This window comes from Rhizomucor pusillus (genome assembly GCF_041956525.1).
Source record: "Rhizomucor pusillus strain CBS 183.67 unplaced genomic scaffold VTP01scaffold_1, whole genome shotgun sequence".
In the NCBI taxonomy this organism is placed as follows: domain Eukaryota; kingdom Fungi; phylum Mucoromycota; class Mucoromycetes; order Mucorales; family Lichtheimiaceae; genus Rhizomucor; species Rhizomucor pusillus.
In genome coordinates, this window is record NW_027192143.1 from 2,109,506 (window position 1) to 2,124,809 (window position 15,304).

Genomic DNA, 15,304 nt, shown 5'->3' on the forward strand with positions numbered 1-15,304 from the left:
GTAATAATTGATATATGACAGACAGAAATAAGAAAGCTAGCAAACCACTTAATGTAATCTCAAAACGTCAAAACTGTATGTAAAATAAGAAAATGAATATTCATATATCAGCACGGATGCTACTAAGAAAGTACGGATCTCGAAACATTGGTTCCGAGGTCCTTCGATTCTTTGCAGTAATGTTATTCAAATCCAAACCGATCGCACAATTCAATGTCAGAAACATTTGGAGTTCACTGTCTCTCTCTTGTCCCTCTCTCCAGCACTTGGTGATTCACCCTTCTAATCTAGCAATAGAGAGTCAAACGTTTACTTTCAGTATCTTGGTAAGTTCCTCCTATTTCTTTTATGCACAACAGAAAATAACGAGATTATGTGTACACAGTGTTTATAATGACAGCAACCGTCAGCCAGCCAGCACAAATTGCTCCTGCAGTGGATGCTTCCGCCAAGGGCGAGAAGGGAACAAATCTCACTCTTGCCTCACAGGATATTGGACTGATTTTTGTGCGAGAATACTACACTTTCTTGAACCGAAAGCCGCAGCGACTCTATGCTTTTTATGGGGAAAACTCTGTGCTTGTACGGGGTGACGAAGGCGAATCTGTATCGACTTTCCATGGACAAGAGGTAGGTCTCATCGGTTTTTTATTTGATGAAGAGTCTTTTTGAACTGTTTTATATGAATTCAATTAGGAGATTCGCAAGAAATTCCAAGATTTGCAGTTCAATGACTGCAAGGTGCTGATAACTCAGGTCGATAGTCAGCACTCCGCCGACGACGGCATAGTAATCCAAGTGCTGGGTGAAATGTCGAATATGGACTATCCCTCCCAAAAGTTTGCGCAGACGTTTTTTTTGGCCCCACAGCATAATGGCTACTACGTTCTCAATGACATCTTCCGTTTTCTGAAGGACGAGATTAATATTGACTATTATGCTTGTGAGGAAGAGGAGTTAGAGGAACAGCGAGAATTGGAAATGCCGAAAGGTATACAAGAGTCCAAGGTAGCTGAACCTGCAGAGACAAAGCAGGCTGGTGGTCAGCTAGATAGTGTGCCTTTTGAGAAGCCCAAGGTCACCTCTCCCAAGGTTAAGACACAACCCATTACGACACCGCTCAAAGAAGAAAGACATAAGGACGAAAAGCAAAAAGAAGCCAAACCAGTGACTTTAGAGAAACTGGTTGAGAAGATTGCAGCGGATAGTAAGCCTGCAGAGGCCAAACCTATCGAGGCCAAGAAGGAACAAACGACTTCCGCAGATACAGCGGATGTTCCAGTTGAAGGACCGGCAAGCAATGTCAAGGATAAGGAGATGCCTGCTTCCCTCGCAAAGGTTATTCCCGATAAAAAGCCAGGATCACCAAAACCATCTCAGCTGATTAAGCAAACCGAGAAACCCTCTGGTATCAAATCAAATGCACCGAAGACGTGGGCAAATCTGGCTGCAAACGATTCGGATAAATGGGGAACGCAAGTTGCCGACACCAAAGGGCCAGGTATTTCTATAGCTGGTAGCCAACAAACTAAGCAACCGCAGCAAGCACAACAAAGTGTCTCTCAAGGAGTATCACAGCAACAACAGCAACCGCAGCAGCAGCAGCAGCAGCAGCAGCAACAACAACAACAACAACAACAACAACAACAACAACAACAACAGCAGCAGCAGCAGCAGCAGCAGCAGCAGCATGGCGGTCATGGTCATGGCCATAAGGAACAGTATCAAATTTTTGTTAAGAACGTTGTTTCCCACATACAAGAAGACCAGTTGCGGGATGTATTTTCTCAATTTGGTACGGTGAAGAATGTCACTGTTATGCATAACAGAAATGCAGCCTTTGTGGATTTTACCACCACTGAAGCGGTCCAAAAGGCATTGAATCAACACAAAGTGAATATCAATAGCCATGTTGTCCTGGCCGAGGAGCGACGTCATGGCGGTAATAGACATACATACGGCAAGCAACAGCAGCAGGGCGGTCAGCAGCGATCCTTCGATCGTCGTTTCCAGCAAGAAGGTGGACACCGTCGTGCCAATGCAGGCGGCGGCGGACGAGGCAATAAGCAGCAGCAGCAGCAGCGTGCTAATAGCGGCCAAAAGTAAATACGTATTCCCTTTTACTAACTAGTTATGACAAGAAAAGTGTAAATTGGCAATTCATGTAAAGTCAATATTGTACATACCATCTACAATTTTCTGACTGTGATTTATTCGCACTCGCTTGGTCGGGCTATTGCCTGACATTTAAAGAACGAGTGTACGGTTTTCCCTTTTCCTTACAGGCACTTGCTTTTTCTTCCTTCCCCCAGTTAATCTCATTTACTATTCGGTAGTATCGGTTCGACATTGGTCAGCGGGAAGAGATACCCTTGTCATCAGCGCATTTGCTAGAGATCGCACTCGGTACACTCATTTAAAGTTTGTTTGAGGCTTCATCATCATCGAGGCCAACGTTCTTGCTTCTTCCAACACCCGGGATCTTTGGTTACCAATCTTGAGAAAAACTGTTTTCATCACTCATTTGACGTTTCGCTGTTTCATCTGACCTTTACGAGCTAAATCTACCGAGATACTGTAAGGAGGTACGGTTTTGCACTCGTGTCAGCAATCGTACTTATTCAGCGTATTAATCTCGACGAAATCAGCACTTATAGAATATATATAATATGACGCCTACTAGCCAAACCCGTCCTACGCTTGCGGCGGCCAACTCTCCTGTTACATCCATGATTCATCACGCTAGCGCTGCAGAGACTGATGCGACAAAAAAGTCTCGTTTCCCTCATTCTTACTAGTAAGTGTAAACCGAGAGCCGATTTTGGGGCCAATCAATTAATTCATTGTACACAGCGATGTATATTCGGGCAGCAGCGCTGCATCCGCATCCATGATGTCTAGTGGCTACACAGCAATTGAAACCAATGTGTCTAGCAATGGCGGCTACCAAGGCAGCAACTTCACTCAGTATTCTGCGTCCAATTCAAGCTACCCAACCATGAGCCAATATCACGCTGGTAACGGTGCCCAGGCAGTCTTGAGTGCTCCACCGACTCCTCAATTTATTCAGACGACTTCGCTCGGCCCACCTTCCCCGGCAGCACTGGGATCACCATACTCGACGCACGCGACTCCATATCCACCTCATGCAATGCCTTCGCCTCAACTATCATCTGCCACGCATCACACTGCACGCACTGTTTATATTGGCAACATACCATCAGACACATCTATTAGTGAACTGCTTGACCATGTCAAGACTGGCAGTCTGGACTCTGTTAGACCATTCCCCGAAAAGAATTGCGCATTTATAGCCTTTGTTGAAGCAGCGGCAGCCGCGCAATTCTATCACGAGGCAACTACTAAAAAGCTGGCGATCAATGGTCAAGAACTTCGCATAGGATGGGGTCGACCAAGCTCGATTCCGACACCGATTCAAATGGCCCTATCGAACGGAGCTAGCCGAAATGTCTTTCTAGGATCTCTTGACGAGACAATCACGGAGCAGTTTATTCAGGAAAACCTTAGTCGATTTGGTCAAATCGAACATATCAAACTCCTACGAGAAAAGAACATTGCTTTTGTACATTTTTTGAGCATCTCCAACGCTATCAAATGTGTGGCGACCTTGCCAACCGAAAGCAAGTGGTCGTCACGACGTGTCAACTATGGACGAGACCGATGTGCACCGTCTTCCAAAGTATCGAGTGCAAACATGTACCTGGCAACGACCGCTGCGCAACAAGTTTACCCATCTTCGTTCCATCATCAGTTGCGATACCCCTCAGTATCCTATGACCCTTACACTGGGGCAACTATAGAAACATACCAAGGACACAGCGGCGCCGCAAACGTATCTGGAACCCACAACCCTGGCGGAACCATCGATCCCATCACTTCACTTGCAGGCATAGCCAATCGAACAATCTATTTGGGAAATATCCACCCGGACACGACATGCGAAGAGATATGCAATGTGATTCGTGGTGGCATTTTGAGTCAAATTCGGTATCTACCAGATAAACACATCGCATTTGTTACGTTTGTTGATCCTGCCCTGGCTCTGCATTTCTATAACCAGAGCTTGTATCATGGGTTAGTGATCAAGAACCGGCGACTAAAAATTGGATGGGGCAAAGCCTCGGCCTTATCTCCCGCTGTCATTGCAGCGGTCCAAAACGGTGGATCCCGCAACGTTTATCTCGGAAACATTGACGATACCATCACAGAAGAGAAGCTCAAGCAGGACTTCTCCGACTATGGAGAAATCGAACTTGTTAACACGCTCAAGGAGAAAAACTGTGCCTTTGTCAACTTTACGAGTATTGCAGCTTCTGTTCGGGCCATTGAGGGTATTCGCTCTAAAGAAGAATACAAAAAATTTAGAATAAATTACGGCAAGGACAGATGTGGCAATCCACCTCGGATAGTTCGTGCAGCCATGCAACAGCAATCGCCACTGCAACCACAGCAACCATCACAGCAAGCTTTATCTACACACCAGGCTGCATTAGCTGTGGCAGAGGCTCAAGTGGAAACCCAGGTCCAGGAGGGACAGCCTCCAGCGATGAACGGCATGCTAGAATCTGTTCTTGCGTCCAATGGGTAAATTTGTATAAGAGACATTCTTTTCTCTGTTTTTCTTTTTTTGATATTCATCGTTCCTTTGTAGCATCTAGATGATTTAATTTAAACAAGATTATATATGACAGTTCTCCTCTATGCAAATCTTTGGAATTTTCTATTACCGTATACTGAATAATTAGCAGCAAAAAGAGGGAAAAGTTTGTTTGTTCGTACTAAAATGAAAAGTACTTAAATTGTTGTTGTATTGGCGAAACCATGGACTAGGAATACAGTTGTGAATGTGTATAAAGGGACCAGTAAAAACATATAGACGAACGAGTGGAATATAACATTAATAACGATAAAAAAGAAAAAGAGAACTCGACGCCGTTGTATGGTATGTAGTTTCTAGTTTATCATTTCCAGTAACCTCGCTGCTTCAGCTGCAGCCGCAGTTGTTCGAGGCTCAATTTCCAATGAACGTTCATACAATGTTTCTACGTCCAAGCTTGCTTCCAGTTGCGTTTTTATAAAATGCTGCAACAGTGGCACGACTTGAAGTTTGTATGGTACAGACTGGAACTGTTTGATCTCTCGAATCACTTCTGCCGTTTTCTGCCGTTTTGCAAAATTGATGAGGTTGTTGGATTTCGGAAGGATATCTGGGTTGCCATCTTCAATGAACGTCAAGTCTTGCAAATAGATACCAAGGAAGGGAATACAGGGTGGATTGATGGAATGAATCATTTCACGGTATTCCGTGAAATTGCGGTTAGCACCCATCAGCTTGCGAATATGGTTAAGTATTTGATTTGTGCCCTTGCCGACCATTTCCCAAGTTCGCCGCAATCGCCCCACTGCGCTGTTGTCAAATGCAGAAAGGATAGCCATACAAGTATTGAAGTTATTGAGAGTTCGGCATCTCTACAAGTAGCAAGACCGAATAATGAGTAATCAACGTCCGTAGCTTGTAAGATTCATTCAACTCACATCAGCAACTAGAGCCCAATGTTTTATAACGATAACACGTCGTCTTGCTTCGTCGTGCTCCAGGATACTGCCGGTGACCCAGGAGGTTAGTTGGTTGCAATAATTGATGGATTGCTTGACATGTACTGCCAAATCCGCATCGTCTCCAGACCAAGCTTTGTTAAGACATTCAATCGGACGAATGCTGCTGTACAGTTTAAAATCAACAATACTAAGCTGGCGCGCAAGCTCCAAGGGATCGGTATCAAGCAGGTTGATACGCGTGGTGGTTAAGTTTCTGGGTATAATCGGGACCGGCCCAGTATCGTTGTTAGGCACAAGTTTCTTCAGGCCATCTTCAGCGTCTGTCTCCTTTCTCATTGATATAAACCGATTTAACTGGTCAGCAGCAAAAGGTGAAGCGTCTCTGATGACCGTATTGGTGAAAAATTCTAATCGATCAAGGATAACCTTGTCTTCGTCGTTGTAGTAACTTTCGAGCCAGTTTTTCATGACATTGAAGACTCTGACAAGTGTTGATAAATCAGTATTAACGCACGAGTAGCATACATTTGCCAATATCCTGATCTTACCGAATACGAATAAGCTTCTGTTTCCGCTCTTTCCAGATTTCTAGCTCTTCCGGTGTGAGGCCCTCAGGCGCTGTGATGGTATAACGCTTTTCGAGAAGAGCTACGAACTCTTCTGTCGTGCAGAATGATCGGTATGTAAGTAGGAAGTTGGCTATAAATGAGGTATCTGTATTTCAAGTGGTTAGTATATCATTTATAATGGCGGAATTCGCTTAGTTTACCCAGTGTATCATGCAAGGTCAGTCTCTCGACGAGAGCAGGTAAAGTACCCGCTTTGACAGTGCCGTCTGAAGTAAATGCTATCTGGTCTTCGTCTTGATGCTCGTGACCCAGGTACCAGGGATTTTCGTCGGGCTTCATGTTTGGTTGGCGTTGCCTTTGTTGCTCTGGTTTTCCACCGCTGCTTTCAATCATAGGCGATGCTTGTCGCCGGTGACCTCGAAGTCGTACTGGAGGCAATGACAACGTCTGTGCGGTATTTGCACCTGATATATTGTCATCGGCTGTATCGGTGTCATCCACTTCAGTGGTGTTCTCCTTGCATCCACGACGAAGTAGCCATTGTCTCCGTTGCTCTACCATGTCTACAACACAAGTAAACACGCATCCTAAGGATTGTTCTAGTTCAGTCACGGTGTCATCAATCAAGCTAACTGTGTAAGATATTGGATTGTTCTGGTCGCTGTGAGTTTGGACGGCGGCTAGTAGTTTTCCAAAAAGATCATATAACGCTTGTTTCTCGGCCTTGAACGCATCAAGCGATGGTGCCTGTATGTTGTCCATATTATCAAGATCAATGCCTTGGATGATTGTGAAAAACTGGGATAATTGTCCTGTGAACGTGCTAAATAAAGCAATGATGTTGGCGCGAGCTTTAGATTGGTCCGCTTGCGCTGTCCCGTTCAGGTTCTCTTCGTGCTGCATTTCAAGAGCGTGTGAGCATGCTCCAGCTAGCGCATCTGTAGAGCCATATATTTGGTTGATGTGTGTCTGCAAGCTGACGACCAAGTCCTGATTTAAAGGATACTTGGGACGTTTGATCTTTTGACACTCGTGCCCATCTGCTTCATCGTCTGGAGTTGGTGGCTCGTTGTCTCGAACAAACCGAGGCGCTACATGTTCAACTCGTATCTGTCGCTGCTGGCATGCTGTCACGAAATCTCGAACAGAAGCCAAGACATCACCGGCATTCTTTTGCAATTTGAAAATAAGTTCAGTCGATACACTTGGTGCACATGCGGAAGGAGCTTCAGATGCCATCCTCGCTGATAGGACGAGTTTCGATAAGGAAGCCATCAAAGCTCGATGCGGACCACGCAAGACAGCGTCTTGAGTGTGATGAGAGTCTTTTTCCATTAACCCTGCAGCGTATAACATCATTCGTATAGTTTGGACAACAAGGATGGTATGCTGCGTGAACAAGGAACGTAGGTTTTGCTGAGCAGTGTTGTTGAGTTGATGGATTGCAACCGCCACGTCTGCTGAAAGCTTTTGCCAATTTAATGGCTCGCTGTTATTGGTTCCGCCACTGGATATTGATTGAAGTGTTATAATGTTTGACGCATCGTCACCGTAACAGTTGGCAACTTTGCTAACTACTTGCTCATCAGTCGAACTCTCGCTTGCTTCATTGCGGCGGAGCCTTCCGGTAGCCGGATCAATGGCATCCTTATCCCAGGTTGTTTCCTGAGTAACCAGATTGCAGTAATACAGCCTGCCTTGCGGTGTCTTGCGTTCTACCCACTGTGTCATTAGCTGCAAAGCAGGCGGATTAGCATTGGTGTCTGTATATTGCAGCAAATTTGTCTTATAACATGCCTGATCTGCACCCAAATCTAAATTGTCGGAGAGCTCGTCCATTTCAGGAATCACAGATGGCTGGGAGTCCATGCTAAAACGCTTTGCAGAATCTTTCCTCATGTTCTGCGGTCTCCTCGGTTCCAGCTCAGGTTCAAATTGGTCCCTCTCTTCGTCTGAATCTTCTATTGAGCCGTTCCTGATTCTGAATTCAGCATCGTATTCCTCATCATCGGAATTAGTGTTGGCAGGTGCCCGAAAGCGAACATCGTCAGCAAGCTGGCTGTAGAAATAGTGTTCCTCATCAACTGTGCTCAGACTGTCTTGTTGCTTTTTTCCAGGCACGCGCATATTTGGTTCTTCGACGCTGACGATCTCGACATAGTTGCTTGGGAACCATCCACGGGTACCGTTGCACCTATTTGTAGAAGCTTAACATCCCTTCTAGCTGCTAATATGCTCGTGTCTGCCAAATTACCATCCGTCCCACCATCCAGAATCCAATTGTGCAAGGACGTCAATGAAATCTCCTTTTTCAAAACTAAGTGACGACTGTTCGGGCGAGTGAAATGAATGGAGTGCACGAACGGTGCAAATGATTTTTGGCATAGAGGTCATGCCAGGAACAGGTGAAGACTTTGAAAACCTTAAATGGGGCGATCTGTTACCAGTAAATGAAGCTGAGTGCAAATTTTAACGAGATGAGAGCAATCCGTGCGCAGGTGAAGCTGTCATTGGAGATTTCTTTTTCTCCTTTCGGCACTCGGCCCAATCCGGCGAGGAGGAATGGGGAGAGCATTGCTTGCTCAACTCAGCCAGGGCAGAAACTTCATTTACACCTTGCTGTTAATGAATAAGGACTTATGGCTTCTGGACCAAGGAAAATGATGTCCTGTTGTTAAGATGGATTTGTCAATTTTGTTTCATACTTTGGATGTTTTCCCTGCAGGTCAGCCAGGTGATCCAACCAAGGTCGTCAAGCATGCCTTATAGAAATTTCCTTCTCAGGACTATTTAGCTACAATGCTTCTTTCTTACACTGATATTACATATAGGGCTCAAAGACTTTTGGAGGATGTAAATGCGTATTATATTGCCCGAAAGGTTCAAGTACCAAAATCACGAAGGTCCTGCCCGTGTGACTAAGGGAGCCAAATAAAATACACGATGAAAGGAAACAGAGCGTGCAGGTACAATCGACCAAGGGGTTCTAATACATACATACTTTGCAGAACCAAGGACATTCTATAATTTCCGCGACAATATACACCACCCTCCTTGCTGAACTGACGAGATCGTCCATATCCGGGCTTATTTTACCATTTGCGGTATAAATGCATCGACTGGTCACTCACCAAATAACAATTTGCTAAAGAGCAAGGAGCATGCTCGTTTTGAAGCTTAGGTAAAAATATCATTCGAACAAGATTGCATATACATGTTAAAATCTTTGTCGGGACGGTATCTGTTGGCCTAATTCTTCTTCGGTTGCTGAAAAAATCGTAAGAGTCTTCGCATACATATCTACGAGGTATCTAGCGAAAAATCGAATGGAAATATCTCGCAATTCTTACCATTCTCCAGTTGTCATCTTGGTAAAATTCAGAAGCAACTAGTGACTTTCGCAGCATACCGAACACACCAATGTTGTTCGTGCCACGGGATGAGCTGACTTCTCCAGAACGTTGAAGTTTGCACCATAGCCAGCCTAGTCATGATATCTCTATTTTTAGCTTCGCAGTTAGAGTATTCTGCTACTCGTTCGTCAGCATCTGTCAACTTCTTTTCTCTGCGGAGCTTTCTTGGAGAGCAAATTCGGCTTTTTTTTTTTTGGTTTCAAGTCCTTTCCTGTTAAGCTGGACGTTAGCAGCGTCGCCGGCAACGGCAATTTTGCTTGCGTACGGCTGATGCAAATATGTCTGTTAATAGATTCGTATATGCAGAGAAGCGCTTCATGTTAATTTCTTCTGGGATCCTAGCTCTAAGTTGTTATTTGTTTGAATATTTGCTCGACACCAGAAATTTCCTATGAAACCGCGGCATCGGGGCAGACACTTTTCTTTCAATGCAGGAAGCGGCTCATTATCACCGTGGTACTCGGCACTTACATGAAGCCAAAGATAAATTCAAAGCAATCGCCAGACCAGAGGAACCCATCAGTGGCGAGAGTATTTCTATAGCGCACCCAAGCGATCAAAAGGCCATACGCAGCGCCAATGCAGCTGACGAAATAGCTCAATTTGTCATGTCGTATCGGACGCCGGATAGCAGAGACACAGCACGCCCACGGTCTCCAGAGCATGAACCGGTCACTAAAGAAAAGAAAAGAAGGCGTTGGTGGCTATGCTGCTTTTGATTTCCAAAAACTACATTTTTATTTCTCCCTTTAACTTGGGGAGGGGCAATATGGAAGTAATGAAGTTTTAGACTTTGTGTGTCGTGTGATTCTCTAATTGCGAGAAATATGTATGTACACTAGCAAAATTGAACAACAGAAATGCTGATACAGAAATTCTTACATAACTAAAATTGATGCTAACTTTTCCATTCTAGATTGCAAAATGTGGTTCCTATGCGGAATAAAATGGCTTCATCGCGTCAAACATTACTCAAAATCCCAGTATGTTACAATGTTTATCAATCAAAACTATCGTCCTCCTCTTCCTCCAATTCACTGGCTGCTGTCACCCTATTTTTTATGAAACGTATGAATCTTTTGGCGTACTCATCTGGATTGACAGCAGATATGGAATGCTGATAAATTGTATACGTACTTTAGACTTGATATATCAGTAACACCTCGAATATATTAACTGTGCTTACCTTATCTTGCATCCAGCTTTTCCAAAAGTGCTCAGCTTTCTTCTTGTAGTTGTATTCCGTGAAAATATCGATTATGCTCATATAGTATATTTGATCGGACGATGTGTTGTTTTCATCGGTTGACCGATATCCTCCTTCTTCTGAAAAAAATATGCAAAAACGACGTCTGCGTAAATTCGTCTTGTTAACACTCCATTTTCTGCCATGCAGCGGACGACAGTCCTTACTCTTCAGATGGGCTTACAGGAAGCTCGGAAGGATCCAATTGTTGCGTACTCGCTCGTTTCAATGCCTGCCGTATCAATTCGGCTTTAGATTCTCGCTTGGCTCCTCTATACGACATTTTTCTTTGTATATTCTTCGTTCTGGGCTGATATCAAAAGTACATGTCAACAAGTTTAGCGGAAACCGACAAGGAATATTTATTACCTCTATCTTCTGAAGACGATGGTCTCGTAGTCCCTCAGTGTTACCTCTTTTAAGATCATGGATACCGACGAGTAAGCTATAGTCCATGATCTGCAGTTCTTGCAGGAACTTTTTTGTACATCTCGTCTCAATTGATTCAGACCGGAAATAACTCGACTATCGCTTTACATACCCTCACATCACGCTCCAGTTGCGCAATGAGCAATTGTCGTTTTAGTGGACCAAGCTTGAGTTTCCTCTGAAGTTTGATCTTTAGAGCCAAAAGCGAGAGAGTTATTTACGATAGAAAAGTACTATCTTTACAAACGGAGTTTACCCAATTCTGGTCTTTGAGCGTTGGAACTGCTTCTTTTCCCTTCGACAAGTCTGGATCCGTGTAGCGCCCATACATGGAACCTTTTAAATCAAAGCGTTCATGGATATCTTTGTTTGCAGGGTAAACATTGCCCATGATGACGAAATGGATTTTCCTCCCCCTTGGCAGCTTGATTCGATGTAAACCATACAGGCGGCACAGTAAGGTATTTGGGTTTTTGCATACATGCTATTCATACCAAAACCAAATCAGTACCAAAGACATGAAATTCATTGCCTAACAGTGACTTACTTCATAATATCGTTTTAGTAACTTTTTCATGAGGAATTTGTGCTCAGAATGGTGAATTGTCTTGATGATGAAGCGATAATCACGAGAAAAATAAAAAAAGCTGCCGCTTTTACCGGAAGAACCGACTTCAGACAATACATGCTTGTTGGTCAAAGACATCTAAATGAAAATTCAGAGAGGAATTCTGCGCATGCTGTTAACCGCTGCCAAAGTTCGTACCATGTAATCTGCAGCGTCAATGTGAAACCTCTCGCGCAATGCACGGAACACCCACGGCGCGTAGTCTTTGAATTTAAAATCGTATTTGACACCAGGAGTTAGCTCGTTTCCCGTTCTAATAACAGCAACAAGAATGTAATATGGTCATTAAGGTTTGTATGAAGAAGTAGCAAAAAATGGAAAGTACGATTCTTACACATCGAACACTAATTTGTGAGCTGCGCTAAAGTCTTGGGGAGTCAAGTCGCGCCGCATCTTTGCCGATACTCGTCCTACCTATTACCTAGATGTCAAAAACGTGTTCGCTAGTATAAACTTGATAATCAAGCTCAAGTACCGCAATACGGATGCCCGTAATCATGTCGTGGCTAACAAACATATAAAGGTCCATTGTTCTTTTAATATGATCGAGAAAGGAAGAATTCCACTTACATTAAGGTGTAATTTTTGTGGCCCTCTGCAACTTTGGTGCCTACAATGATTTCCTCGTCCTCGTCATCATCGATGTCTGCATATGTTTTCCTTTTCCTTGTAGTTTTAGACTCTTGATGCTTGAGCTTATCGACTGCCTTTTGCTTTGGAACCTCGAGTAAATCAGGTGTTGTATGCCGGTGGGGATGAGCTGCAGGAGGAATATTCGTCAAGAGGGGCTCTGTATGCCACGAGGACATGACTCTCAAGGGCGGTTCCAGTAGCCTTTCTGCTTGACAGGTTAACTCGCTGCTATCGTCCTGGATATGGATGTCAAGGGGATGACATTCCGCCTCTCGCATTTTGGAATGCAATTGGAGATCGGAGAGTTCTTGTTGATCTCGCAACCGTTCTCGTTCAAGTGCAGTTGCCTCGTGGTCGATTGCAGTCATAGGTGTAAGGAACGTGTGTATACAGATATCAATAGAGTATAAAATTAGGAAAGAGAGTAACGGGTTGGAATTTGAAGGGAAAAATGAGCATTTCAAGGTTCCTGATACGTCGTGCTAGGTTCGTCGGTCGGCGACTTTTTTCACGCCCTGCGCCTATTGTTATTCTGTAGTCGTACGAACAAACCAGAATAAAGGAGAGCGAAAGCGATTTATAAATCTTTCGTAGTGAAATGGCAATTTCGGTTACTATTGCATGGGAAGGTGGGGAGGGAGTGGGCGGAAACAGCCAAGGGGATGTAATAACGATCACTAACGGGGATGATGGACGATATCCGTCTTTCTTATTTAATTAGAAGCATTTTTCATGGTGTTAGCAAGATAAGTCTCCTCTTGAGCGCGTTCTGCTTCGGCTGTTGCTCTTTTACTCCTGGACCCACTGTCAATTCTTGACCAGAAATCGCTTTCATAGCATCAATGGTTCACAAAATATTTCAAATTGCAATGAAAAAGCTCTATTCCTTTCGTGTGGCGCTTTGCAACTTAGGAGCACTGCAGATAGAATGTCATTCAAGATATACTCATTATCGAAAGGAAAAAATGATTACAAAAATTATGTCTAAGCTATTTGTACCATTAGCTATCAGAATATTATAGCACCAACGTTGACTTACCCAAATTTTTTCCTCTCGAGAGACTACGGTCAGTAACTAGCCTAGTTCTGCCGCAATCAAGTTGAAATTTTTGAGTGAGACTGAGTCTCATGTCTTTACTTCGTCCACGGCGGAAGCATGGAAGAGGTTGGTTATCATCTGATAGCGCTCTTGAGATACCACTAAGCGCGATATTGGAAGCTGCGGCAGCGTCTCTGCTGCAAGTGGTATGTCGTACTATGCCAGAAAGACATGTTGGCCTTGACTTTGATAATTTTACCGTCCCGACGATACTTGTGGATCTGGATCTTCTTGAAACAATATCCGCATGTCTTTGTTGTATTGTATTCACCGATGGTGTACAATTTGTCTGGCTCAGGTGCCTTGGGGGTTTGTTCGAGCTTTGTAAGACTTCCACTACATGTACGACCTTTGACTCTGCTGTTTACGGGTTTCCAGTTACCGAGGAAATGGATGACTGAGTTCTTCTCTGGTTCTTTGAAACTGCTTCTTTTCGAGTACCGGACCGAACTTTTGATAGAGAGACTTTTGTCGGAATTTCCTGGTTCTAGCTTGCTTGACATTTGTTTCTTGTCCCTGGTCCCGTAGCGCTCGATGAACTTTTCGAAAGCTAGCATTTTCGATCAACGCGGTTTTGAGTTTTACTGACTTCGGGGACGTTCAGCATCAGTATCGATGTCAGCAATCTGGTCAGTATCCTCTTGCAAAGCTTCAAAACGATTGATGTCTTCCAATAGAGATCGCATGCTCCTTGGAGATATCATTGCGGTGGTGACACCGCCGGGATCAATACCCCATAATTCCGACGTTCCGTTGTCCTTGTAAGTGCTCATAGAGGAGTTCTTGTACCGAACCTTCACCAGATAAAATGTTGGAGCAAGGTAGAGGGTCATTTTGGCCTTTCAGTTGTCTGTTCAGGTGATATAGCTTGTTTCGTTTCAATGCAATGGTCTCCTCTTCTTCTTGGATCTCTAGATAGAGAGAGTCGGCTTTCCCGCGTGCTTCTTTCAATTGGCTACATAAGGCTCTGTTCCAGCCATGTTGTTTCTCTGCTGTTCTCTTCTTCTCCGCTATTGTCAGTTTACGTCTTAAACTGGCTACTGTAGCTTTCTTCTTCTTCAGAACAGAGCTTAACTCTTCCATCTCTTGTTCAATTCGGTCGCGTTCTTCATCCGTTAAAACTGATTTTGTTTGTGCAGCATCCTTTTCCCGCTTCCGCTTCCGTTTGCGGTTGGCTCGTACAATCTTGTAACCGATGACTCGTATTCGATACTTGTCAGTGTAGCATAATCGCCACATCGGCTGCCGCTTTTGTTCTTGAAGCAATATTTGTATCTTATCGACGTCAAAGAAGTTCCAAAATACATCCTTGGGATGCCATGTTGCTGTCTTGATGTCCGTGATCGGTGTTCCATCATATCGTAATATATGGGTCTTCGACATGATGTTGTATAATCCTGCGGCGCCGAGGTGCAATGACTGATCTTTTTCCACGTTCGGAAACATCATCCAGGGAATCTGCTGTGGCTGGAAGGGAGGACGACTTTGTTTGCAAGTGTGGCCACCGCGGCGCCATTGAATACATTTATTTGCGGTAATTCGTTCTTGTCATCACGTCTGGGCACGAATGGTCGTAGGAAATTGATAATGCGTGCCACTTCTTTTAATTGGTCTTCCGTGGCTTCAGTTCCTCGATATAGCGCTCTCTTTACATCTTCCGGTTGTATATCTGTATTCGGTCCTCTCTGCTGTAGAAGGAATCGAATG

The 15,304-nt window shown here is 44.2% G+C and overlaps 6 protein-coding genes across 6 annotated transcripts; 2 read left to right on the top strand and 4 right to left on the bottom strand.

The window, feature by feature from the left end:
* Nucleotides 1–393: 393 nt before the first annotated feature.
* VTP01DRAFT_921 (uncharacterized protein) lies at nucleotides 394–2,106 on the top strand (the record flags this gene model as incomplete). Its single annotated transcript, XM_069388417.1, has 2 exons — nucleotides 394–630; nucleotides 697–2,106. The coding sequence occupies 2 exons, from the start codon at nucleotides 394–396 to the stop codon at nucleotides 2,104–2,106; spliced, it is 1,647 nt and encodes a 548-aa protein (XP_069245341.1).
* A 563-nt stretch (nucleotides 2,107–2,669) lies between these two features.
* Nucleotides 2,670–4,679, top strand: VTP01DRAFT_922 (uncharacterized protein; the record flags this gene model as incomplete). The annotated part of the gene is made up of 3 exons (XM_069388428.1): nucleotides 2,670–2,797; nucleotides 2,854–4,605; nucleotides 4,673–4,679. The coding sequence occupies 3 exons, from the start codon at nucleotides 2,670–2,672 to the stop codon at nucleotides 4,677–4,679; spliced, it is 1,887 nt and encodes a 628-aa protein (XP_069245342.1).
* A 295-nt stretch (nucleotides 4,680–4,974) lies between these two features.
* On the bottom strand, nucleotides 4,975–8,543 carry VTP01DRAFT_923 (uncharacterized protein; the record flags this gene model as incomplete). Its single annotated transcript, XM_069388439.1, has 6 exons — nucleotides 4,975–5,490; nucleotides 5,557–6,061; nucleotides 6,129–6,294; nucleotides 6,350–7,883; nucleotides 7,947–8,343; nucleotides 8,404–8,543. The coding sequence occupies 6 exons, from the start codon at nucleotides 8,541–8,543 to the stop codon at nucleotides 4,975–4,977; spliced, it is 3,258 nt and encodes a 1,085-aa protein (XP_069245343.1).
* Nucleotides 8,544–9,044: 501 nt separating this feature from the next.
* On the bottom strand, nucleotides 9,045–10,227 carry VTP01DRAFT_924 (uncharacterized protein; the record flags this gene model as incomplete). Its single annotated transcript, XM_069388450.1, has 4 exons — nucleotides 9,045–9,170; nucleotides 9,500–9,633; nucleotides 9,809–9,906; nucleotides 10,034–10,227. The coding sequence occupies 4 exons, from the start codon at nucleotides 10,225–10,227 to the stop codon at nucleotides 9,045–9,047; spliced, it is 552 nt and encodes a 183-aa protein (XP_069245344.1).
* A 335-nt stretch (nucleotides 10,228–10,562) lies between these two features.
* On the bottom strand, nucleotides 10,563–12,866 carry VTP01DRAFT_925 (uncharacterized protein; the record flags this gene model as incomplete). Its single annotated transcript, XM_069388461.1, has 11 exons — nucleotides 10,563–10,679; nucleotides 10,749–10,914; nucleotides 10,976–11,118; nucleotides 11,178–11,285; nucleotides 11,350–11,427; nucleotides 11,494–11,721; nucleotides 11,785–11,943; nucleotides 12,004–12,118; nucleotides 12,200–12,279; nucleotides 12,341–12,371; nucleotides 12,436–12,866. The coding sequence occupies 11 exons, from the start codon at nucleotides 12,864–12,866 to the stop codon at nucleotides 10,563–10,565; spliced, it is 1,656 nt and encodes a 551-aa protein (XP_069245345.1).
* Nucleotides 12,867–13,624: 758 nt separating this feature from the next.
* VTP01DRAFT_926 (uncharacterized protein) lies at nucleotides 13,625–14,980 on the bottom strand (the record flags this gene model as incomplete). The annotated part of the gene is made up of 4 exons (XM_069388472.1): nucleotides 13,625–13,734; nucleotides 13,797–14,147; nucleotides 14,187–14,355; nucleotides 14,387–14,980. 4 exons carry the CDS (start codon nucleotides 14,978–14,980, stop codon nucleotides 13,625–13,627), a joined length of 1,224 nt encoding a protein of 407 aa, XP_069245346.1.
* Nucleotides 14,981–15,304: the final 324 nt, after the last annotated feature.